Here is a 25,451-nt window from a genome sequence, read left to right on the forward strand (position 1 = left end):
ACAAATAATATTAAACTTATGAACTCCGATTTTCTACTCATTTCACGCTCAAACGTGCATACACTTGTTGTTCATTTTCAACTATTAGTCATTAGATTATTTTATAATTATTAATAATATCTATTGTATTATTATACATGTGTCGTCTAGCTCTAATCACGGTGATGGTTTGATACTCTATATCATTTTAGCTGTACCATAAGTCTTATGTCTTTCTAAATAATTATATTATGTTGATACACGCTAGTTATTAAACTATTATATTTATAAAAGTGTGCCGTATATTGTTCTTCTAATACTATAAAGAAGCTGTCTTCAATAAAGGTAGGTATCTTGCCCTTGTACTTGCTTTTTTCTATTTGCTTTTTATATCGTATGCACCATGCTGTTGATAGCTTCTTTTTATCATTTAGATTCGTGTGTGGGTTCAATGATTCTTAATTATTAATATGTATTGATACTTGTAATTGAAACCATACATTGTCTAAAGCTTGCAACTTATGGGGTTCCGTTCACATAATTATATGTTCATGTATGCTTTTGTTTAATGCTTTTCAATGGGTTTAATATGAACGTATATAAAAAAGGATAATGAAATCAAGTGCTAAAACATTTGCCGTTATATGGCGTTCAAAAACAGATACAAGACTCTAATGGGGTGTTATTATAGGCATAATAAAACTGTCGAATATAGGTCTAATATTACTGAACTATTAGTAGCATGATCTGTAGTACTAAAACTGTGTATGTGTATTCCTGTATTAAAAAACCTTAAAAAACAACGGCGATGACCACTCTTCATGTGCTCGTCCTGTAAAAAGTAGTGATACGGATGCACGGTCGCATGTATCGTAGTTGCAAGCATGTAGTGTAGACGTAACTAGCACGTAGATGTACGCATGCAGAGGCCAGTAGTCCCGCCCCCGCCCCCGTGCCAGTGGCCTCCCCGGCCACCCCATTGGCCACCCCCGTGGCTGTCCCAGTGGCCACCCCCGCCCCGTCCACGTCGAAACAGACGCCAGCCAAACCGGCACGCCTCTCTAGTGAGTATGCACGTCTAACCAGTGAGTATGGTAGTGGTCTGGTTCCAATCGTCATGTACTGTAATATGACGTGATAGCAGAGTAAATACAAATGAGTAGGTCATCTTCATAGAAACGCACCGAGCCCTGTTTGTATGTGAGCGCGTCAATATACGTATGCGGCGCGTACGCACACTGACAAAATTCGGCGAAACCACGACTGGCTCCCCGCTAATCCACGCTAAATTTTGTCAGTGTGTGCGTGCGCGCCGTATACGTATTGGCACGCTCACATACAAACCGCGCCCGGTGCGTTTCTATGAAGATGACCTACTCATTTGTATTTACTCTGGTGATAGTTATGTGATATTGACACTAGTCGTGTTGTGTCAATGCTAAAGAGTGCTAAAATTCAAATTGGTTTTAAAATAATCAACTATAGTAAAATAAAAAAAGGATGTGCATCACGATTGGAAACTGATTTTAGTTTGGTAGTTGTTTAACACTTGTTTGTTATTTTAAGTATTGTAGTGTTAACTATGTATGTTACATGTTGGTATCCCTTTGTGCATGATACCTCCCTTTATTAACATCTGTGTTTTTACTTTACCGTTTTTATCGATTTTTAAGAAAGCATGACAAAAAGAAAATGCTTTTGTAAGTCGCTGCGATTTTTGTGTTGCTTTGAAATTATTTTTTGTTTTGTTTTCTCCCCCGCGATCATCCTTATCCTTATTATAAATTATAATAACGCACTCACTATTTGTTTATACCCATCCCGTATGTATGTTGTATATCACGTATCACGTAACATCCCCGCCTGTCCCGCACCTATCCATATCACGCACGTGTCCCGGTCCTCACGCGAACAGCGCCCGGGACGAGTTCGACCCCGGCCACTCCGTCGAGCTCCGGTAAGGTGAAGTCGCGGTCCCGGAGCAAGTCTCCGTTCCGAAGCTTCCGGTGGCGCACTGCGAAGAAGCTACTGGCCGGATCGCATCATAGCGACGACGAAGGTAACTGTGGTAGTGGATTGTTGAGCTAACATGGGTAGAGATGGGGAACGAATATGTGCAATAATTTTAGTTTAATTCAATAGGATTTAGACTTCATATCACATGATTTCTATATTAAAGTGTAAAAGCAAATCTTAGATTAAATTGATATGTAATTCAAATTTTTGTTTCAACACTTACGAGTAGCAGTATTTGCAAAATGCTGAGAAGTAAGTTCGGAACAAACTTGAGCAATCATTTTCTGCCATATAAAAACTCAAAAATGTTTTGGGTGGAATAAAAAAAAATATATTTCTTGAGATTACAATGCAAAATATAATAATAACTCTGCCATCCACTACCAACTGCCACTTGACTTTGTCAAATTAGCTTTGAGTGTGCTGATGTGTTTTGTGCGCGCATGCGTAAACATTTGCGTTTGATTGTTATTCAATAAATACCCCCACCAACATGTGGCTTTTATTAGACGATGTAGGGCAACGATACGTATCAAACCTATCACGTGATATTAGCGATATAGGCTAGTTTTTGTTACTATAAATCGCCTTTAAGGCATGCTAGAGGTATTCATTTAGAACGAAAAATTTACATGTTTATTATGAGAAGGATAAATACATAGCAACTTCATTTCAAAGCGTCAACATTCCTTTATCAAACGTAACTTTGGTAGTGTTAGGCTGGTTTTAGTGTCACGCGGACCGTCCGGTGCAGACCCTCCGGACCGCATTACTCTAAAACGCTCCCTAGCAGTTCATACAGATACAGACTAAAACCAGCCTTAGTGTGATTTAATGAGGGCTATCGTTTTTTTTACTTAACAGTTGGCACCCCTGGCGATTGACAGGACTTTACTCTACAGTGGCGCCATCTTGATGAGTGCAAATGCGATAGTCCTCCTACCACTTTCGCGCTCACCAGTTGGTGCCACTGTCTTCGCTACTAGCAAGTGACAGGACCTTACTCTACAGTGGCGCTAACTGGTGAGCGCTAAAACGATAGCCCTCATTGTTATAAGAGCGCGCAAAATGAATGGTGTTGCTATGTAAGAGGGTAGGGTGGTGTTATAACGTGAGTTTTGTGGTGCACAGAGGGTGCTAGCCCCGCGGGAGAGGATGAGGGTGTGGAGGGCACTCTGGTACGCAAGCACGAGTGGGAGTCCGCCGCCAAGCGAGCCTCCAACAGGTTTGTATTTTTTTTACGTAGTTTGATTTTACTAAGAACTCACGATTCTATCTTTACAACCCGGTCAAGCTAACTGCGTACGGCCGGGTTCCCACTATGCCGGACCGGCAGATCTCCCGGTCCGGTAAAATCGCCGGAAGGCCTAGCGGCGGTACAAATGAGGAAGATGAGTGTAATTATTTTATAATGTAAAAAGATCAAACATAAAATATAAAAAATATTTGTAAAAGAATTTTTTCGATATCTCAAAAACTGAATTTTCTATGGGCATTCAAAGTTGGATGTTTTAAAAATCAACTCGCACTTGACCGTTTAGCGCGTGACGTCACACCGCCCGTTACCTCCGCCGGGATGGCATTGCTCCTTCGCGCGCTCATAGACTCGTGCAATCATTTCGAGTTTTATAGAATTATGGAGAAAAAAATACCATGCAGATATTGTATAATAACCCTTTTATACTAATACAATGGTTAGTGCCCCAGAAAAACACTTTTAAAGCTAAGAAAAGTTGAGAAATACATAAATGGTGTAAGTTAACGAAAAGGGAGAAAACGTTATCTACAAAAACCAGTCGATATTATTGCAAAGACCATTTTAATGCGAGTACCTACCTAAAGACAAAACACCTACCATTGTATATTTTTCATTACAAATTTTTTATAAAGTATTTTAGTGACATTTTATTTGAAACAGTGGACAAAAAATAGAGAAACAAAACACGAGGTACGCACGCAGAGGGGTTCCTTAAAGTAAATTGAATCCTTTGAAACTTTAAAGACAATAAGACAATACTAAAAACTCTCTACCTACTTTATCCCTTGTTATTGACTATGTTTTATGGTGGTAAAATAATGTTGTCGCTTCATCGAGTTATCGATAAAAATCTATACGAACAAAATGTATTAACACATACTTCTCATTCTTGTGACAATCCGCCTGTGGAAGTCAAAGAGATAATAATACTCTAGAATAGAGTTATCGTCATCATCATCGTCATCTCAGCCACAGGACGTCCACTGCTGAACATAGCCTCCTTCAATAACTTCCACATAATATCGCGCAGTTGGTAGAGGCCTGCATCCAGCGCCTCCCTGCTATCTTTATCAGGTCGTCGGTCCACCTTGTGGGTGGACGTCCCACGCTGTGTTTTCCGGTACGTGGTCTCCACTCCAGAACCTTTCTGCCTGGGGCAGAGCTGCGGCAGGTTATATAGAAAACTATGGAAGGAGTATAACTTGCCACTATGCTTGACGTTCGTGGAATATGAGAAGAAGGCCTTCTATTCGATCGAAACTTGGGCAGTGCTGCAGTCTCTCCAGCGGTGCCATATTAATTATCGCTACCGTTGCTGACGATATTGTGGTCATGGCACTCATGGCAGAGTTGCTGGAAGACCTCGGCACAATGCTCAAAGTCCTTAATCGAATATATCGGAACAGGTAGGCATTCGGATGAATACGAACAAAATGAAGCTTATGTCGAACTGCGCCCTACTCAGTATCGTTTCGGAGCTTGATTCTCGAGATTGTTGACAAATAAAGTCACTGACATAGCCCGACGGATTAGCAAGCTGAAATGGCAATGGGCAGCTAGGGCACGTAGCGGAGTACGCCGAATAGAGTTATCTGCAATAGAAATAAAGACGAGAGATACGAAGATTCAAGTAGAACAGAAAAAGAAAGACGTAACAGACTCAAACTATAAAAATCAGGAAAAACGTTGACGACCCTCGATAGAGTTAGAAACCAGTTTTAACTGTGACAAAACTGACTGTACCTTACTTGCGATTCATGATCGTACACTGATTCCATAGAAAGTTACAAAGTGTATACCTACTAATAACTTTTTAAAGTGAACAAAAAAATCATCAAGCCCGATGGACTGATCTTTGTGTCAGATGGTTATGGTGGTAGTACTACTGACACATATATTTTTATACTGCCTTGTATAGTTCAAATTTTAGCTGAGATCCAACTTGCACAACAGTTTTGGTTTCCTCCAATAGCACGCTACTTCGGTACAAGCGGGATCTTCACTACGTCTATACATATAACCTTAAAACCAATTAATGCCATTGTATGTTTGCATTCTTCATTGCTTGCTGCAAAACCTCCGCATTCCAGATTTTCCAATTTATTCGTTATCTTCAGCACAAACAAATGTACAATGATATGCCGTAGCTCTAACTTTGTGTTCAGGTGTAACTCTTGTTTTTATTGTACACTGCGGATATAGTATTTTCAAATGAACTTACCCTACGAGTATATGTCCATAATTCGATAGTTGGATAGTTAGTCTATAACACGACTGGACGTGATCGTCCAACTCTGTAAAAATAAAATATTAAGACATAACGTTGCTAAATTATTGATGGGTATTATTTTTTATCGATAACCCACAGCAATCTGACTGACAGCACTAGTACTTTTACTTTTAAACTAGATAGAACTTTTATAATCTACCTCAAATAGGTACTACAAAAAGCGTAAATACTAAATACTCAATTATTTATTGCATCCATAATAATAGGTTCACTTACCTTGCAAGTTTTAGCCCTTGGATTTCTGCAATAATAAAGGTACTTTGCATGTTTTCTGAAAGTATCCACAACTATAAGTAAATCTACTTTCGTAAGATTATTTGGTTGGCATCAGATACGGTTAATATAAATAAAAAATGTATCGAAATGAACGAAAATAAGTTTACAGAGCGCAGCTAGCACCCGCGCCGCCCGTCCGTCGTTGCCCAACGAGCGGTGTGACGTCACCGCCCGTATTCCAGGGGTGCTATCAGTTTTCGTGCGTTCCCATATTGATTTGCTTATAAAATATTCAATTTTCGTGATATCAACAAAATTTTTTCACAGTTAGTCTTATTTTAGCTTAAAGTTTTTGTTAGGGCTGAAAAAGGGGAATAAATTTTGATTTACATCTTCCTCATTGTATGAAGCTGTTCACATTATCCCGGATCCGGCTTTTTTGCCGAGCCCGGCATTTTTACCGAGCGTTTTGTCGCTACAAAATGCCGGCAAAATCACCGGACCGGAGTAATGTGAACGAGTTGCGGCCCACCCCGCCCCGCCCGTGCTCCCCGCACTTCATTCGGCTCGGATTTCGGATCCGGTGATCCGGTGTTATGTGAACACCCTTGTCCGGTGTCCGGTTTCCGGCAGAAATGCCGGTCCGGCATAGTGGGAACCCGGCCTACCTGGCGGCCGTGACGTCACATCGACGCTCTGGTACAGAAGGGGCGAACGCGGGACAGTGTGTGAGTGTGAGGGAGAGTTCCAGCGAGTTGCTCAGCTAGCTCGATCGGGTTGTGCATGATGTTCTATCGTAACATATGTCCGAAGATACTCATTTCCTACACGCGTTTTTAGATTGCTTAATGGAATAATTATCCATTTACATGATAAAATAAATTCTTTGTGTACGATTGTTTTGATATTACATCACGATTAGCTTTTGAAAAACCTGATGATAAACATAATTAATTATTTACTTAAATAAATATTGTTGCAGCCATCATGTTATATTTGTAATTTTTTCCGTGCCTACCTAATCTCAATTATTGACTGCATTTAACCGATTGAGTCCCAGACGGCATTAATTAATGTCATAACAATTGATTATCTATTGTGTCTAGATTCGCGGAGCTTGAAGGATTAAAGTATTATAAAGTGTTAAGGGAAAGTATAGAGTTAATTCATGTCAGAATCTTCGTCATACTAAAAATAAGACTTTCATTTTGAGACTGTTCTTTATAAAGTTTATGCTGTCACTGTCCAATCACGAGAACCGTCTATTTCTTTCTCCAGATCATGGGACAAAGTGTACGTGGTGGCAAAGGACGGTCGCATGTCGTTCTTCAAGGACCAGAAATCGTACAAGGCGGCGCCGGACCAGCACTGGCGCGGGGAGGCGCCTCTCGACCTCAACGGCGCCGTCGTCGAGGTCGCCGCCAACTACACCAAGAAGAAGCACGTGTTCCGGCTCAGGTCAGTGATTGATCATAAGGTCATAGTCATAGTCTCCACTGCAGGAGGATGACCCTCTCATTTATCAGAGGCAAAAAGGAAGATTTGGTTTTCACTCCTCATGGTGGCCAGTGTTTTATCCTTCTCATCGTCATCATCATCAGATTATTATTGGTCTCGACTACAGGACTACGCCACAGCAAAAGGGAAGATTTACACGGTCATAGTCGCCTCTTGCAACATCTAAGGCCCAGTTTTTTGATTCATAGTTACAATAACTAATTGTTAAATTTTGTTTACTAATGGAAAATAACTAATTGTTAAATTTTGTTAACAAAATGTAAGCTAATAGTTAAAAAATGTACGAAAAGTTTTTTTCTGATATTTTACCACTTGTCATTTGACATCTGTCAAATTTGACTATTGGTTTCTTTTTCTACGAATCAAAAAACTGGGCCTAAGTGGGGCGATTCTATTTAACCCGTTTGTTTCCTCTTTAGTGTATGACTCAAAAACTGTCTTTAAAACTCACATAAGAATGCAACCATTGACCCTGACCTGACCTGATCTCAAAGATCCTACGTGTATTAACGCTAATCCCGCGTATATCTACAGCAGGGATGGCTAACCGGTCGATCGCGAATAATAGTCCAGTCGATCGTGGCAAGGCAAAAAAAAAAATACTACATGATTGTGTACTAAACTATGCTGTTTCATTTAAGATTTCAGGAATTATGTAAGTGATAGATCGCCCAGGGTTTCGTTAGTAAACAGTAGATCTTATTTTTAATCAAGTTGGCTACCCCTGATCTTTAGGTATACCTATCTATGCTCATTGCGCATTTGTTTTTGTGACGTATTAACTTAATTTTCTTGTGTATCTACAGGTTGAGCAGCGGCGCGGAGTTCCTGCTGCAGGCGCACGACGACACAGAGATGGCGTGGTGGCTGGAGGGCCTGCGCGCGCGCACCGCCGCGCCCGCGCCGCGCTCGCACACGCTGCCCGCGCCCGCCAACGCCGAGCCCAAGCGGCGATCCTTCTTCACGCTCAAGAAGAAGTCAGTCAAACCGATTAGCTTCATATTCGCGCCGTAGCATGTTTGTACCACCACCTCATGACTCACTAGTCAGCTTTTGGGCTATGTGGTGTGTGGATTTTTCGTTACCATTTCTCATTATTCGGTTTCTTATTTTTCATTTTAGTGTTCCTTATTTTCCATTAGCATTTTTCTCATATCGTTTGAGTGCTCTCAAACTCGCACCCGCCAACGCCGAGCCCAAGCGCCGATCCTTCTTCACGCTCAAGAAGAAGTCAGTCAAACCGATTAGCTTCATATTCGCGCCGTAGCATGTTTGTACCCACCACCTCACAGTTCAGCTTCTGGGCTATGTGGTGTTCACGCAGGGATAAGGACTTGTTTGTTTTTCGTGTCCATTTTTCTGTTCCCCATTTCTCATATCGTTTGAGTGTTTAAAAATTAGCTCTAATCATAAACTCGTGCCCGCCAACGCTGAGCCCAAGCGCCGCTCCTTCTTCACGCTCAAGAAGAAGTCAGTCAAACCGATTAGCTTCATATTCGCGCCGTAGCACCTAGCGAGCATGTTTGTACCCACCACCTCATGAGTCAGCTTCTGGGCTATGTGGTGTGCAGGGTTTATTTTTGTAAATTTTGTGTTTCGCTTTCTCATTTTTCTGTCTCATTTCTCGTTTTTCGGTTTTTCATTTCCCATTTCTCATTTCCTATTTTTTGCTTCCCCATGTCCCATTTTTCTCGCACCCGCCAACGCCGAGCCCAAGCGCCGCTCCTTCTTCACGCTCAAGAAGAAGTCAGTCAAACCGATTAGCTTCATATTCGCGCCGTAGCATGTTTGTACCCACCACCTCGCAGTTCAGCTTCTGGGCTATGTGTGGTGTTCACGCAGGGATAAGGACTTGTTTGTAAATTTTTTGTTTTCCAATTTCCCATTTTTCGAGTTCGCATTTCCTATTTTTTGCTTCCCCATTTCCTATTTTCTCGCGTCCGCCAATGCCGAGCCCAAGCGCCGATCCTTCTTCACGCTCAAGAAGAAGTCAGTCAAACCGATTAGCTTCATATTCGCGCCGTAGCATGTTTGTACCCACCACCTCACAGTTCAGCTTCTGGGCTATGTGTGGTGTTCACGCAGGGATAAGGACTTGTTTGTAAATTTTTTGTTTTCCAATTTCCCATTTTTCGAGTTCGCATTTCCTATTTTTTGCTTCCCCATTTCCTATTTTCTCGCGTCCGCCAATGCCGAGCCCAAGCGCCGATCCTTCTTCACGCTCAAGAAGAAGTCAGTCAAACCGATTAGCTTCATATTCGCGCCGTAGCATGTTTGTACCCACCACCTCACAGTTCAGCTTCTGGGCTATGTGGTGTTCACGCAGGGATAAGGACTTGTTTGTTTTTCGTGACCATTTTTCGATTCCTCATTTCTCATTTTTGGTTTCTGATTTCCCATATTTCTGTTCCCCATTTCTCATATCATTTCCCATTTTTCTGTTTCTCATTTCCCAATTTTCTGGTTCTCATTTCCCATTTTTCTGTTTCTCATTTCCCATTTTTCGGTTTCTCGTTTCCTATTTTTCGATTTCTCATTTACTATTTTTCTGTTTCTCATTTTCGGTGTTTCATTTTCCCTTTTTTGGGTGAGTTTATCATTGTCCATATGTTATGAAGTGTCGACTATTCATAAAGTTATTTATTAGCAACTACAATTAATTTGTCTTGATTATATGTTATCACCAATGTCGTGTGCCAACTATAATTCTAGAATTACAAACGATAAATGAACAATAAGCACACGTAAACTGATAAGTCAACTAATCATTTACAATTCGTCAACAAAATATCGCGACGAAATCAAAGATTAAGCGTGACGTCACGGTTTGGTATTATAGGTCTACCAGAATCTCATGGCAAACAAAAATATTGGAAAAGTGTGTTTTTCATATGGCAATTGTCTATGGTTTAATTGTCACCTGTCAAAGAAAATTATGAAATCTGTCAGCCGCTGCAAAAATTTTGTAATCTCTTCTTGACTATTCGCACCTTCGGTAGAACAAGGGCACAATTGCACTTATTGCAATTTTACAGGAGAGCTATTTTAAGATTTTTATTGGATTTAATATGGTAATATTATCAGAGCTAGACCATATTAAATCCAATAAAAATCTTAAAATAGCTCTCCTGTAAAATTGCAATAAGTGCAATTGTGCCCTTGTTCTACCGAAGGTGCGATTTGTTATTTTTGTGAAAAAGTCGAAAAAGCTCAAGCAAGTCATATTGTTTTCAATGTGAATTGTAAAATAAGGCATAATTCAAAGTCAATCTTTGATTCTAAAGCGCGTCGTCGAGTTGACAGTAAGTTGGACTGAAATGTTTTGATACATTTAGTTTATTACCCAACTACGTCACAAGGACGGTTATGTTTTTTTTTATTATTCTTATTAGCTGCTTTATCGGGGTTTTCAGGTATATCTCACAAATTGGTGCAGAGGAATGGTCAAAATGTTATGACCATGTAAAGAAAATTTAAAAATATTTTATCTCTTTATCTTGATCATCTATTGAAGAACAAGAAATTGCAAGTAGAGTTCTTAGAATCGTTTTCTAGTTCTGAATGAAGTGATAAGTTAAAAGTAGGATGCATAATAAAATTAGTTACTTATAATAATAATACGATTTATTTCTTTTTCAAGACATTTTCCTATGTTAAAAACCCGATGTATAACAACATTCTTCATACACATACCTACCTAAAATGTATATTCGTACTTCATGTTCATTAATTTTAAAGTCATAGAAGAAAAAAAATTAACAGTATCAAGATCGTTTATTCCAATTTCCCCAGTATTGCTCTCAACAAAGTTTATTTTCCCTATTTGCCATGAGATTCTGGTACACCTATAGTTTCTAAAGTCTATTTTGTTTTGGCCAACTGGGTTTAGTATGTCATGTTGAACTGAAACATCAAGTCACTTTTATGCATCTTAAGTTGTCTTGTGATAGGCTTCAGATCTATGTGTTAGGGTTGATTGCCTTATCAGATTACATTTTTTTGTAAGGAAATGTTTCAACGTTTGCTATTTTCGATAGGGGGTTGCTTACTATACATTTCATAGCTTTTCTCACTACATTCATCAGATATACATGATTGCACCGCAATGATACCATTAATCATACAACATTATATTTAATACAAGAACTAACAATTAATTCATTTGCAGTTTTACTAACAATCAGTGTAATTATCAACTTTACGGATGTTTATTTATTTTTGATATTCTATCTTAATCCGAAGATAAACTTGACTTTTACTTATTGTAAAAAATCCTGTTTGATCCGAAAAGTTAATCCGTTGCTTAAAATATAATATGTAATATCTTTTGCTATCGGACTAACCTCGAAACTAATTTTAAATATTGGTTTTCCCACTCATGATGGAATCAGTTGATCCGTGTTTTGTATGTGGGGAAAGTCATTTTTGAGTTCGTGATTTTGGTCTCATATAAAAGATGTTGCATAGGAGCGAGCTGATTCACTTTTCGAATCGGTCAGGGATTTTATGGCTATTCGAATGTGTGTGAAATAAATTTTACATCTGTATATTAATTATCAAAGCTAATGTGATGTTTTCCAACTGCAGCTAAACACCGTGGGAGTTGGAGACGAGCTGCCACCGCGCCCTACGCCGTCATGTTTCCTCATTACGCACGCGTCCTCGCCCGCGTGTAGTGCGCGTCACGCGCGCGTCGCGCGCACGTCAGACACGCGCCCCGAAGGACGCAGCATATTTCTCACGACGCTTGCTGCTGTAAGCTTTGCTAATGACGAAATTATGTCGACCGGCGGCACCTATCGACTGTCGAAAATTATAAATGTTATTATTATTATTATTTTGTTGCGTACAAATACGTTATTTAAGACTGTATGGTAACTGAGTGTTTGAATCGTTTGCCTTCGTCTGTATTTGTTGTACGGTGACGGTACCGGCGATTAAATATTTATAGATACACGACCGAGTATGTATGATCCCACCCCCGAATATGTATAATTGTTGTAATATGAAACTATTAAATGAAATACATATTATTAAATTCTAAATGCGACGCTATTTATGAATAGATGATTTTAGTGTTTAAATTCAGATTGAGAATATATTATATATATTTTAATTATTTATATATATATATATATTAAATGGAGCTAGTGTAATATAAATTCAGTACTAGAAATGTATGTCGTTCGATTCGTATAACAATAATAAAATAATTCGATCTTGAAGTTTACTAAGCACTATTTGACCAATCAAATATCAATTCGACGGAATTTGAGTATCTCATTTGATATTTCAATAATAATAAGCTAAGACGACGGATTGTAACCGCATTTACATCCAATTTATTAATTAGTTATCCGGTGTTCGATGTTTTATTATTCGACGGCTTGCTGTGTCAGCAGTACGGTAACGTTCACAGTTATAACGTAAGCTACGTAATTGTATTAGAGTTAATTTCCATTATCGTGTCTTCTTCCCGTGCTCCGGCGTTGCTGTTGGTATTGATATCGCATTTAATAATTCCGACATTTCTTCTTAGACTCTTAGTCGTAAGAGCGAGTAGTGTAGATGCAGCAACGCCGGCGCCACTAGCGTCGGACTGTAAGTATGCTTGATCGCCTCGTAAGTGCTTCTACAAAGTAACGTGTCTTTATATTTAAATTTTAAATTATAATTATTTTTACTGCCAACGTTTCACAAAGTGTTAATGTTTCTAAGCGATCCTTATCTAAATTTCACATTTAATATTACGATCACACATTTTTAGTTCTGTTACGATTGTATGAGCGCGCGCGGTGTGGCCTCTGACGTCACGCGAGGCCGCACCGCGCGCACTATTGCATGTAAACCTGTGTTTAAATATTTTATTTTAAAATTTTACTTTTTTGATGAAAATATAATAAAGATGTTTTCAAATAATATGTCTTTTCAATTACTTGCTGAATACCAAAATCCACATCCGTGCTAAATAAAAAGTACTTAACAAATCTTCACAAAATAGAAGGTAATTGAGGATTAAAAACATAAAGAAATAAATAGGTATCTCACTGTTTTCAAAAGTCGAGGCTGATAAGGCACAGTGATATTATTTAAAAAAAAAAAAAATTTTTTTTAATTTTATTTAAAAGGATCACCAACAAGATTACACCACAAACTGGATAAATGAACAATAACATAATAAAACAAAACCGGCCAAGTGCGAGTCGGATTCGCGCACCGAGGGTTTCGTATAAACCTGTAGCTATCCGTTCGCTTTAAGTTTGCCGCTGGCGATATGACGTCACTCGAAGGGAAGCGTCTATGACTTTATGAAACTTATTTTAAATTATCTTTTATTTATTATTATTGATAAAAATTGTGTATTTGTGTAAAATAAGACACATTAATTGCGTTTAATCGCGGTTGGGGAGGGGACGCGCATTCCACGGACCGGCAAACTTAGCGCGAACGGTGCAACCCAGTCTTAAAGTGTCAATAGTCGCTTCACGAAGCAACGTCGTATTTAGTCGCTGACGCAAAGAGCCTTTTACAAAGGTACTCCAGTGACCTCGTTTATCCAGTTCAGATGCATCTGCACCCGCGTAAACACCGAGGGCACGCCGACGTTGCACCCGCTAAGGTCAATGAACGACGTAATCCCAATCTGGAAAATAAATAAGAAAAAACATAGGTAACATATTTTTAAGTTACCTTTTTACTCGTACCTGACTAATCAGGTAACAGTTTAGGTATTGCATGCAAGCTTGTTGAATAGGTAAAATCTAGGCAGATTATTAACTATATAGAATTACTTATAGAACGAACTAAAAATTATACGTTAAAATAATTATAGAAGGTGATCTTACCAGAATCGTTTCTTCGGTAGCATTGTTGAAAATTGTCAAAGGGCCGCCATTATCACCCTGAAATAAAAGTTGAATGAAGTAACTTTAATCTAGTCTGGAACTCCTTCTTAGTGTAAAAGTTAATATTTCAGCTTTTTGCAGTTCACTTTTGAACGTAAAGAGAGCGCTAAAAAACAAGCTTGGTAAGTCTATACAGACTATCACTATCGCGAATTAGATACGAGTAAGTATTTTTAAGTTATAAAAAACCACTCACAAATGACTCGGATTGGCAAGCTGAAGTGGCAATGGGCAGGACACGAGCCAGAACTGACGGCCGAGGGAAGGTTCTGGAGTGGAGGCCACGTACCGGAAAACGCAGCGTGGGACGTCCACCCACAAAATGGACCGACGAATGGTAGCAAAAAGACACTGGATGCAGGCCGTTACCAACCGTGCGATGTGGAAGTCATTGGGGAAGGCCTAATGTTCAGCTGTGGACGTCCTGAGACTGTAATGATGATGTAAATAATGACTTCAGACTATAACCTACCTTGCACGTGCCAGAAGTAACAGAGAACCCACAAACAGTGTTGGGTGGCAGCATGTTTGCGTACAAAGAGTTGCATAGTGTATCCGTCATCACCGTCATGAAGAATTGTCGAAGCGTGGGGGATATGAAGGTAACGCCTGGAAGAAAGCAATTGCATAGACTGAAGCAGCTGGCCTACTAAAACACATTTGGACCTAGAATTGTACCGACGGTCAGCCGAGTGGTTGCTGGTTCGTAACCAGTAACATTCAAAGTAACATTGCTGGTATGACCATAACTAGCCGAAATCATGTAGGTTTTCGGTTTAAACTTTGTATAGGTAATAAATCACAGCACACTGTAGCTACTATAAATAATGATTACGGCATTACTATTGTTATCTAAGACAAAACTTACGATTAGGCAAAGTATCGCACTAATCGTAACAACTGTCGTGATTTTTTATATCCTTTGATAAGATGATATTTATTTATTTACGAGTCTTTGTTTTCTACTTTTGTTGTACCTAAGTAGGATTTATTTTCTTAGGCTAGACCTAGGTAAGTAGCTGTTGTTTCTAAATTTTTTTTGTAGATCTTACCTTCAGCAGCGATACCCCACCCAGAAGCCGTCGCACCCTGTCCAGCGAAGTTGGCTGCTATCATGGTGCCGTATGGGAGACGCACAACATCAATCATATCTGTAAAGGCAAGTTTTAAGGCGTGTTATATATTATGTAACTTAATTTACGATTAGCGAAACAGTCATCTACAAAAATATGATTTTAAATTTCCAATTAGGTACGACACGCTTACGAAATGGATTCCGTCTCTTGAGAAGCATTTTATTTCTCTTGAGAAGCAGTTATACCACAGAATAATAATAAGTTCTTATTTGTGTAGGGGAACTGATGAGTTGCCTGGATAATCATATTATTTTTCTACAGGTTTCCTACCTATGTTTAATCCACTAGCCGCAGAAAAGTGTAATACCTAATTGTACTACAAATATCACGAAAGAAGACTTTTACTGAAGAAAAGTGGTCGCAAGAGCTGGAGCTAATTTACCAGTAATCTGCACGGTGTTGGCAAGATGCAGCAGTGCCAGGTCGTGGGCGAAGGTGTCTGGGTCCCAGTCGGGGTGTATGGTGATGGAGTCTACGTTCACCACCCGTCGGCCGTTCTCGTACCGGTCGTACAAGGAGTGCCCGCCGAGGATAGCCTGGAAAGGTATTTAGCTGAGTATTAGTATCCAGTCCAAAACAGAAGTTCGTTACTACAACTGGTAATAAATCTGACATTGCTACCTACGACCTACGACACAGAGGTACCTTAGGTATTTACGTTACATAGTAGTAGTATTTTTCGTATTTTTCTGTTTGCTTGTGGCTAGATAATTAAAAGCGACGCTTTGTATTTCTTGTAGCTGTTGTTCTACTTTGGTCTCCCCATAGAACGCTACAGCGAGTGGCAATGGCCCAATGGCGTATTGAAGATTTGAAAAGTTGTAAGTCTGTACCGAAGACTAGGGTAGGGAATGGGGAAGGTATCAGATAGCAATAGTGTTTATTGCTATGCCTTACCTGTACATTGTCAACCTGCTGTCCACCGTGGAAGCAGCAGTGGGCGGCGGTGAGCACCCATTGCTGGTCGATGAGCGCGCCCCCGCAGAACCCCAGCTCGCCTGTCGTTCCCACCCTCGAATACAGCGCCACCTACGCGAGGACTTTGCTTTAGGTGGTACTTACTTATTTATTTATTTATTTTATTTTATTTGTTTAACAATGTTTCAACAGCATTCTTATGTTTGAGATTGAAAAAATGTACAGGCTCACTAAATAACTAAAAAACTTAGTGAAATACACAGTCTTACTTGAAAAGGTCGGGAGTTCCGCTCTGTAATCACTCCGGCACCTATCCTCTGGCTACTGCTACCACAAGATTCATCTGCACAAAACTTTGTCGCACTCAAAACCACTGGCAGTATCAGAAATATAATTTTCCCCGACATTTTTAAAGCATCTCCTGAGAAGATAATTGTAGAAATGTGCTAGTGAGAGTTCCTTATCTTGGTATTTGATAAGATTGATGCTATCGAAATTGATAAAATTTGTACATATCGTCAGAGATATTTACGGATAGGTATACAAATAAAAATTACTTTCATTTATGAGTAACTAGCTTTCCGCCCGCGGCTTCGCCCGCGTGGAATTTTGTCTGTCACAGAAAAACTTTATCGCGCGCGTCCCTGTTTCAAAAACCGGGATAAAAACTATCCTATGTTCTTTCCCGGGACTCAAACTATCTCTATGCCAAATTTCATCAAAATCGGTTGCGAGGTTTAAGCGGGAAAGCGTAACAGACAGACAGACAGACAGACAGACAGACAGACAGACAGACAGAGTTACTTTCGCATTTATAATATTAGTTGGGATACAACTCACACTGATAATGGTAAAGTTAATAATTATTGCCGCAATAAACAGTGCAGTACCTCTAGCATGAACAACTTTCGTCTTCGAATCGTTTGCGTACTCGATAAAATTCGATACTCAATCTTCGAATTAAACGATAACGTGACAATTTTGATTCTCAAAATAAGTTTCGTGCAACCACATCTCATACTAAGTTCACTTTACTACGACACGTTCACAAGGGCGCTGTTGTAGTTTTCTTACTAAATCTTTAGATGGCGATTCGAGTACGCAAACGATTTGAACTCGAAAGTTTTTCGTGCTAGTCATACAGACCATTGGGTTCTAAATGGAGTATTGTAGATGTTTGTTTATGCAGTGAACAGTGAAATTAATTGAATTTAAGACAATAAAAACACAGATGTTTTACGATCATATAATTCGTTCAGTTATTTTATAATTGACGCATATTTACATTGTTCCAAATCAGTTAAATTCAGCCATACGGACTAGCAAGTTTCTCCATGTTGCAAACAAATTAATTAACATTTTTATTCATCAACTCTAATTTTGATTTCATGGGTTAAGTTTTTAGTTTTCTTGTTACTGGTTGGCAGATCCATTTCACCACATGTGCTGCTGGATAAAGTTGACAAAGCTGGTGACGCGCGCGAAGGCAGATGGGTGACCGCCCTGGCAGTTGTTAGAGGCTACGAATGAGCTCACGCCGATCTGCGGGTTTTAAAAAAAAATCAGCAATTAAAATTTTATCTTATCGTGAGAACTTATCATAATTATGACGTTGAACATAACTAGTAGGTATTACATTATTGATGTATTTGTTTTTATCGATGTTAGAAAATAATTAAGTTGAGCTACGTAGTTATATTTTTATTGTTTAAGTGAAAGATTTGATGACCAACTGAACGGATGACGGGCCTGAAATGTAAATCGTGGGGAATCTGCGAGTAGCGCAGGACCTTTCGTTGTGGAAATTCTTTGGAAGATTTCTTTTGTCCAGCAATGGTTAACCCAAAAATAAGAACCCGAGACCCATCAATGTCTAATCAAAATGATTTTTATCAATGTCATTGTCACTGACACTTACCAGCGTTCTTTGGCCATTCCTCGTCACGAAGAGAGGTCCACCGGAGTCACCGCTGCAGACGCCGACGAAGCCGAGTCCGCTGGTGCACAGGGTGCTCGGGAATACGAAGTTCGCGCCGTACACGTTACGGCAGGCTTGTTCGGAGATCACCTGCAGGTTCACTTGGTTGATTTGTGCTGAGGGGCCCACTTGACCTGTGGATATAGAAATATTAAGAGCGGTAAGAATTTACTGATTTTAGGAAACGGTTCCCTGACCAAAACCGTAATGGGGAGTTGGATATCTTAGTAAAATGAAATACTGTTACAAATTACACCACAAATAGCTTTTCAGTTTTACCTGCTTTAGTTGTACCTTTAGACCAGATCTGTTTGCATATTCCTCGTATATTTTATGGCAGTTAAACTTTCCTACAGAGATATGACTCAATTCTTAGTTTATTAAGGTTGTAGGTATTGGTGTTATGCTTGCTAAACTATTCATCCTGGTCACAGTAAAGTTACGATGAGATCGAGATAAAGGTTGTTGACATTGCAATCATCATTTCTATGCACACTTACTGTCGGTTGTCTTTCCGAATCCGGCGGCCACAGCCCATTGTCCCTCGAAGGTCTGGTGAAGGTCCCAACTGCTGGGCAGCGCAATCGGCTGGATGACGTCTAGAATTTGGAAAACAGTGCTGGCTTGATGTTTCGTTTAAGAATGATAAACCGTTTTATCAATAAATTGTGATAACTCCCATAGTAGGTACGAGTATATTCGCAGAATACAAAAACGTACTCAAGTTGTAAAATGGATAACCAGCACTTACTCGAAAAAGATATAGCCCAGGGCAGGTAGATCACAGCGATGTCATTGGATAAGTTCGATGGGGTCCACTGGGGGTGCATGAAGACGCTCGACGTGGAGATGCGAAGGCCACCAGACCAGATGAAGTTGGTGCCCAGAACGACAGTGAACAGGTTGGCCTGGTTGACGCCGTCGAACCAGCAGTGGGCGGCGGTCACCAGGCGGGTGGCTGACACCAGGGAGGAGCCGCATACCGAGTTGCCGGCGATGTTGAAGAAGCTGATCACCAAGCCGCCCTTGGAGTGATAAAATAGGTAAGTAAGCATCTTTGCTACTAAAAGATTTTATAGAACTTTCGGAAATATAAATAGACGATAAGTGTAAAGAATTTTTACAATGTATACTTTTCGAGTCCAAAAAACAGGGTAAAGTTTAAAGCAGTGTTCCGCAAACGGTGTACCGCGGCACACGGTGTACCGTGGTCATTGAATGGTGTGCCTCGGAAAAGAGTATTAAAGGTAATCACTTAAAAATTGATTTTTCATGTGTGGTGTACTTCCAAAAAATTTTGTTTTCCTAGATGTAGGTACCTTGAACAAATTTTGCGGAACACTGGTTTAAAGTAAAGTATATATCCAAGGCCCAAGAAAGAAGGCCCTCGGAAAAACATAATTTTCATAATACTAGATGCGACATTCTAAGTGGTTTCAGAGTTAAAACTTCACACACAATCACTATCACCAAATTTTCAAATAGGTAACTACTACCATAACTTTAATCAATTTCAATTTACCAAATAGGGGTGAGCAGCAATAGGTGCTGCAACTCCACCGACAACTCTGTCTTCAAACTCGTTAGCCAGTCGCGCTATGCTCGCCACATTACGCTCCTCAGCTGCCTTCAGCTCCTTCGCCAGAGGGATTCCGACCTCCTCATGGTACCCGCGAGGTCCGAAAACCTCCACGGAACCCAACACTGACGACACCAACGCAAACACCACGAAAACCAAACGCATTATTGGGACTGTCACCACTATTGTACTTATACAATTAGGTGATCACCCTTTTATAATTAGGCCTTATCATCATTATTCGATGCGATTAGCTTTTTCCTAGCAGTCATAATCCGAAGAATCGGATCGACCTAATCGAATGACAATCGGGCTTAATTTATTACGTAAATTTTTGTGATACAAATGGCGCATCCATGTTAATTATTTCGATTATGAAGAAACCGAAGAAAGTTTCTGTGTACTACACATGAATTATAAAAATCCTGTAGAACAATAATAATAGTGGTCCAAATACCCTGGCAAGCACCATACATTTTTTAATCACAATCAAAATACCTAATCTTAAATTAATCTATAAGTAGGGGAGAGGGGGGCAGCTTTGGACAGGGGCAGCTTAGAACAAATGAATTTAAAAATCACTGGTTTAGGCTACAATGGTATAAATCATAATTTATATTGCCAGCACTGATGCGCATAGCTGTCACATCTCATTTTTAATATTTAACTGTAGGTTAACCGGTAAAAGTGCTTTTTTATTTTTGACTGCCAGTTTCGCACTTTTTTATTTTGGTTCTAAGGTTTTTGTGGACGTAGTTTTATAAAATAGTGAGTGGTTTGTTTACTATATGGAAGTTTAAATAATTTCAATGAAGATTTGATAAGAAATTGCAACATAAAAGTATGTTCCGTTATGAAATTTATGTTTTTTTCTGGAAATATACCCATGGGGCAGCTTTGAACGAAATGGTTGGGGCACCTTTGAACTTTATCAATTTTCTTTTTTCAGTGGTATTATGAAACTTTAAGTTTTCTAATACTTCGTAGAAGGTTTTTACATAAAAAATAAGCAGATTGCTTTACTGTAACAGATAAAATTTCAAGCTGGGTGAAGTCCGGGCAAAAGCTAGTTTTAGTAGTTGATTGATATTTTTAAAATTATGCAGTTTTGTCTTTGATGTGTCATTAAACAGAAAGTTTATTAGTATTTAGTTAATTGATATATCTTATATTTACTTTTTTTAAATAATATCCCTAAGTTTTGTGTTACTTTGTGCAGAGTGATTTAAAATAAAATAAACATGTTAAATTGATCCCAAATGACACTTATCATTTAGAATTTTGTTTATTAATCATTTAAAAAATACACATTCATAAATATTCAGTTTTATTTCGTTGAAAAAAATACTAATTCAAAACTGCCCCAGGCGTGTTCAAGGCTGCCCCGACTACGGGGCAGTTTTGAACATTTACAGGTCTGTGCAAAAATCTAAATATCTTAAAAAGCGTTCATTAATAATTAAGAAGAACATCATTATTTTGTTGTGTGATAACCATGACCTCTATCTAGGAAGAAAAAATTAATGATATCAGTCAAATTTAGAAGATATTTAATAAACTATGAAAATTGTTCAAAGCTGCCCCCCTCTCCCCTACTTATAATAAATCTGTAGAGCGGTCAATTCTGTACATGAAATATAATATTTTCAAAATAACTATTGCAGGGGGTGATTAGTGATCGATCGATACTGATGCCAAAAATGCAATCAGTAAAATTTTTGTCTGTCTGTCTGTCTGTATGTTCCTTATAGAAACAAAAACTACTCGACGGATTTTAACGAAAGTTGGTAAAATTATTCTTCGTACTCCTGGGCAGGTTAAAGTATACTTAGGAATTCCCACGGGAACGGGAATTAGCGGGAAAATCCTTTTATATGAAAAATCTAAACCGCTTAAGTTAGACGCTTGAAATTTGGCATGCAGGTATCTTAGTAAACTTAAAGCTTAGTTACAACAGGATATTGCAAAATTCCCACGGGAACGGGTGTTAGCGGGAAAAAACATTTGTATTAAAAAATTTAAACCGCGTAAGACAGATGAAGGGGGTAAAACGGGATCCACGCGTACGAAGCGCGGGCGGCCGCTAGTCATAAAATATAATTTAACTTTGTGCATAAGTATATTTAACAATGCATTAAATTCAGTATACGAATTTTTAGGAATTGAATTTATCTTCCCACATTTCAATTGGTTTTAAGTAGGTACGAGTATTTCTCTCCTTGTCCTAATTATGTAAGTTACAGAATTTTTATATGTAGGTACTAATATTATGTTCAAGAAAAAAAAAACACATTTTTATTTCAATAATTTAATTGCGTTCTCCAAAGCAGATGATGGTGGACGCTGACAGAAAACTCATACCGAAAGTACACATAGGTACTTACATGCAGTTACTACCTAACTACTGTAGTAGAGATGAGACGTATTTACTAGAACAGATCCACACACTAGGTATTTTACAGTACTAATTGGCACCTATTCCAATTTTTAAAATACTTGATCCACCTAGTATTTTTTAAATTACACGATTTCCGACCCTACCATCAAAGTAATAGAGGTTATTATTGCATAATCCGTAGTCGTGTATTACGCGCACCGCGTATTTCTCGCTAAGTATTTTTTAAATTACACGATTTCCGACCCTACCATCAAAGTAATAGAGGTTATTATTGCATAATCCGTAGTCGTGTATTGCGCGCACCGCGTATTTCTCGCTAAGCTTATGTGCGAACGTAGAGATTCACTCCGTCTCTGTCTGACAAATAAATTTGAGCGCAGGCAGGTGTGAGATAGGAATAGGTGTTTGATGTATTACGTAATTTAAACTCTATTTGTACACAGGTAAGGTTTTGAATATTTTAATTTTTGTTCTCTCTCATCCAGCTCACTCCTTGTTGACTAGCCGGTAAAAAACCAGTTTTTATTCTTCCGACAGGTTTGTTTTGGTTTGTTGTCACGCGTCCGTGATAATTGCATAAATAAAAAATAGAAAAAATTATGTAAATATTTTTATGAAATTGATATCTTTTAAATACGCCAACTTTTAAGTTAACAGTCCTAAGCCTGTTGAAGTATGAAGGGAGGATATCAATCAATCAACAACCAGCAAAAACATAATTATTCAATTTCAAATTGCATTATTAATACTATGAGTGGATCTTTTCAAAGAAAATTGTATTTTAAAGTCATAATACGTGGATTAGTCCGCACTAGTCGCGTCAAGTATGGTAAATTACTACGTACTAAGTGGAACAGGTATTTGGATCACGTATTAATAAATACTTGGAATAGGTGCACCTAGTATCAAATTTACCTAGTATAACCCATCTCTATACTGTAGGTTGCAAAAAGTAAAAAGTATTTTGGGATATTTTATTAGCTTTTATTGCTGGTTGTCAGATCCGTTCACCACATGTGCTGTCGGATGAAGGGGATGAAGCTGGTGACGCGCGCGTAGGCGGATGGGTGGCCGCCCTGGCAGTTGTCCTTGGCCACGAAGGAGCTGATGCCGATCTAGGAACATTTAAGTCATTATACTTAGTGATTGGTTTTATTCAAAACTTTCTTTTTACAACCCCAGCTAGTCTCAAACTATGAAATGGGTACCAGACAAAAGATTTTTAGATTTTGTATTCTGACCCTCGACGTTTTACAAGATTGGATTGTAAAACGTCGAGTGTGAGTTGAAACTTTGACGTATCTGGACTAGATTGGTTAATCATAATTATGAAATATCAATTAGGGGTAAACCTATCTGTCTATCGGTCAACATCGATGATATTTAATTTAATTGTTACATCACTTTTGATCTGCAAAATTTTGAATTGATGTAGTTAAAATAATGTTGCCGAGTTGCTTACCAAGACTCTTTGCCCGTTCCTCTGCACAAAGAGGGGTCCTCCGGAGTCCCCGCCGCAGACGCCGACGAAGCCAAAGCCGCTGGTGCACAAGGTACTGGGGAATATGTATTCTCCACCGAACACGTTGCGGCAGGCCGCCTCCGTGATAACCCAAAGGTTGACGTGGTGGATCACATTCGAGGCGCCAACCTGACCTGTGGGTATACATTATATGAATAAGAATTAGCGCCCATTTCCCAGCATTATTTCCAGAAGCCAGCAGTGACCTGGACAAGACAAGATGATCGAGTTTCGGCCCACACGCAATGGCGCAATCAGAAGGCTAAATGCGGATAAAGCCAAGCCAATAAGGATGAAATTTCACAAAATAACAAGTTTAGTTGAACTTGGTTCAAAAGTAAAGCAATTATTATGACAACAGGTACCATTGTTTTCTGGCATCTGATTCCACGGCAGCTTACGAAAAATGGACAGTGTATTCCAATTTGGGTACAAGTAATTATTAGGTTTAAATGTAGGTACACTTACTATCACTGGTCTTCCCGTATCCTGCAGCAATAGCCCACTCATGTTCGAAGGTCAGGTGCAGCTCCCAGTCACTGGGCAGCGAAATTGGCTGGATAACATCTAAGTAGTAAAACAATTTATTGTATGTAAAGTGGCGTTGCGACTCAATATTAAAACTTCCACTTAAATCTGAACATCTCACAATGACCTCGATCTGTCTATGTATCTAGTAACCATATGGGTGTGAATTTGTTGTAATTATGATATTAGTCTTTAGAAACACTCACTCGAAAAGGAAATCGACCATGGCAGGTAGATCACGGCAACATCATTGGAGTAGTTCCAAGGGTTCCACTGGGGGTGGGTGACGACGACTGACGTGGAGATGCGCAGCCCTCCGTCCCAGAGTTCCTCGCTGCCCAGCACGACTGTGAGCATTCTGCCGGTGATGAAGCCGTCGGTCCAGCAGTGGGCGGCGGTCACCAGCCGGTTGGCAGACACTAGAGATGAGCCGCAGACTGATTGGTCAAGGGTGTTCCAGAAATGGATCAGCAAGCCACCCTTTGAAAGATTAATTAGAATTACAGATCCGTCATGTTATTCGGCTTTGTTTGTTTTCAAGATTACCTGTAGGTAAGTACCAACCTACATAATGATTATTTATAAGTTCAAGTTACCAGGTAGGGGTGAGCGTGGAGGGGTGCAGCGACTCCGCCTACGACTTTTTCATCCATTGTTTCAGCCAGCCGCGCCATGCTCGCGATCCTCTGCTCCTCAGCCGCCTTCAGCTCCTTCGCCAGAGGGATTCCGACCTCTGCATGGTACCCACGAGGGCCGAACACCTCCACGGAATCCACCACTGACGCCACTAACGCAACCACCACGAAAATCGAACGCATTTTGACCAAAACCGTATCAAATTAGAGTAACAATTAGCGGAACTCCTTTTTATAAATTAGGCCTTATCTTTTATTCGATTAGGAATTTCCTAGGCTACTAGATATTTAAAACGGAAATCCCAAATCAAATTTCCAATCATTGGATATCTTTTGATTAATATCGTAACTTACTAACTTCACGCGTCAGTTCAGTATTATTTGAAATTAATTTATTATAACAGTTTTTAGAACCTCACTTCAAAGGGAAAATCTAACTGATATCTAACTTCTATTTCCATCTTTTTAAATAACTAAATTTTACCAATGTTATACTATTCACTTTGGATGGGTGCCTATAGTGTAGTAAGTAGGTAGGTACTGTGCATTTGCTATGGTAGAGATAAAAAACAAAT

The 25,451-nt window shown here is 39.3% G+C and overlaps 4 protein-coding genes across 4 annotated transcripts in view; 1 reads left to right on the plus strand and 3 right to left on the minus strand.

Annotated features, from left to right (window-relative positions):
* The window catches only part of LOC135078019 (spectrin beta chain), an 83,289-nt gene extending 70,093 nt beyond the window's left edge, over positions 1-13,196 (plus strand). Inside the window, exons 33-38 of the mRNA XM_063972565.1 lie at positions 906-1,043; positions 1,895-2,038; positions 3,127-3,220; positions 7,038-7,217; positions 8,084-8,254; positions 11,865-13,196. Coding sequence (XP_063828635.1) covers positions 906-1,043; positions 1,895-2,038; positions 3,127-3,220; positions 7,038-7,217; positions 8,084-8,254; positions 11,865-11,868 — 731 coding nt within the window. The 3' untranslated portion in view covers positions 11,869-13,196. The remainder of the gene's footprint in view (positions 1-905; positions 1,044-1,894; positions 2,039-3,126; positions 3,221-7,037; positions 7,218-8,083; positions 8,255-11,864) is intronic.
* A 190-nt stretch (positions 13,197-13,386) lies between these two features.
* LOC135078015 (brachyurin-like) lies at positions 13,387-16,661 on the minus strand. The gene is made up of 7 exons (XM_063972561.1): positions 16,506-16,661; positions 16,216-16,347; positions 15,701-15,854; positions 15,235-15,333; positions 14,655-14,791; positions 14,123-14,179; positions 13,387-13,920 (listed from the first exon to the last, which is right to left on the minus strand). The coding sequence occupies exons 1-7, from the start codon at positions 16,641-16,643 to the stop codon at positions 13,804-13,806; spliced, it is 834 nt and encodes a 277-aa protein (XP_063828631.1). The 5' UTR covers positions 16,644-16,661; the 3' UTR covers positions 13,387-13,803.
* Positions 16,662-17,468: 807 nt separating this feature from the next.
* On the minus strand, positions 17,469-19,993 carry LOC135078012 (brachyurin-like). The gene is made up of 5 exons (XM_063972558.1): positions 19,737-19,993; positions 18,966-19,239; positions 18,715-18,813; positions 18,155-18,348; positions 17,469-17,778 (listed from the first exon to the last, which is right to left on the minus strand). Exons 1-5 carry the CDS (start codon positions 19,956-19,958, stop codon positions 17,671-17,673), a joined length of 897 nt encoding a protein of 298 aa, XP_063828628.1. The 5' UTR covers positions 19,959-19,993; the 3' UTR covers positions 17,469-17,670.
* A 3,140-nt stretch (positions 19,994-23,133) lies between these two features.
* LOC135078021 (collagenase-like) lies at positions 23,134-25,233 on the minus strand. The gene is made up of 5 exons (XM_063972568.1): positions 24,838-25,233; positions 24,448-24,721; positions 24,182-24,280; positions 23,654-23,847; positions 23,134-23,306 (listed from the first exon to the last, which is right to left on the minus strand). Exons 1-5 carry the CDS (start codon positions 25,057-25,059, stop codon positions 23,199-23,201), a joined length of 897 nt encoding a protein of 298 aa, XP_063828638.1. The 5' UTR covers positions 25,060-25,233; the 3' UTR covers positions 23,134-23,198.
* Between the last annotated feature and the right edge of the window lie 218 nt (positions 25,234-25,451).

This window comes from Ostrinia nubilalis, chromosome 14 (assembly GCF_963855985.1).
Source record: "Ostrinia nubilalis chromosome 14, ilOstNubi1.1, whole genome shotgun sequence".
Lineage (NCBI taxonomy): Eukaryota > Metazoa > Arthropoda > Insecta > Lepidoptera > Crambidae > Ostrinia > Ostrinia nubilalis.

Excerpts from the sequence above, each read along its gene's own strand:
- LOC135078012 (XM_063972558.1), bottom strand. The coding sequence starts at position 19,958 with ATGCGTTTGGTTTTCGTGGTGTTTGCGTTGGTGTCGTCAGTGTTGGGT. Across the intron at positions 19,240-19,736 it reads TTGCTGCTCACCCCTATTTG|GGCGGCTTGGTGATCAGCTT; the intron begins GTAAATTGAAAT and ends TATCACTCCAAG. Across the intron at positions 18,814-18,965 it reads CTGGGCTATATCTTTTTCGA|ACGTCATCCAGCCGATTGCG; the intron begins GTAAGTGCTGGT and ends TCCAAATTCTAG.
- LOC135078021 (XM_063972568.1), bottom strand. The coding sequence starts at position 25,059 with ATGCGTTCGATTTTCGTGGTGGTTGCGTTAGTGGCGTCAGTGGTGGAT. Across the intron at positions 24,722-24,837 it reads TCCACGCTCACCCCTACCTG|GGTGGCTTGCTGATCCATTT; the intron begins GTAACTTGAACT and ends AATCTTTCAAAG. Across the intron at positions 23,848-24,181 it reads ATACGGGAAGACCAGTGATA|GTCAGGTTGGCGCCTCGAAT; the intron begins GTAAGTGTACCT and ends GTATACCCACAG.
- LOC135078015 (XM_063972561.1), bottom strand. The coding sequence starts at position 16,643 with ATGTCGGGGAAAATTATATTTCTGATACTGCCAGTGGTTTTGAGTGCG. Across the intron at positions 15,855-16,215 it reads AGCAGGTTGACAATGTACAG|GCTATCCTCGGCGGGCACTC; the intron begins GTAAGGCATAGC and ends ATACCTTTCCAG. Across the intron at positions 13,921-14,122 it reads CTACCGAAGAAACGATTCTG|ATTGGGATTACGTCGTTCAT; the intron begins GTAAGATCACCT and ends TTTATTTTCCAG.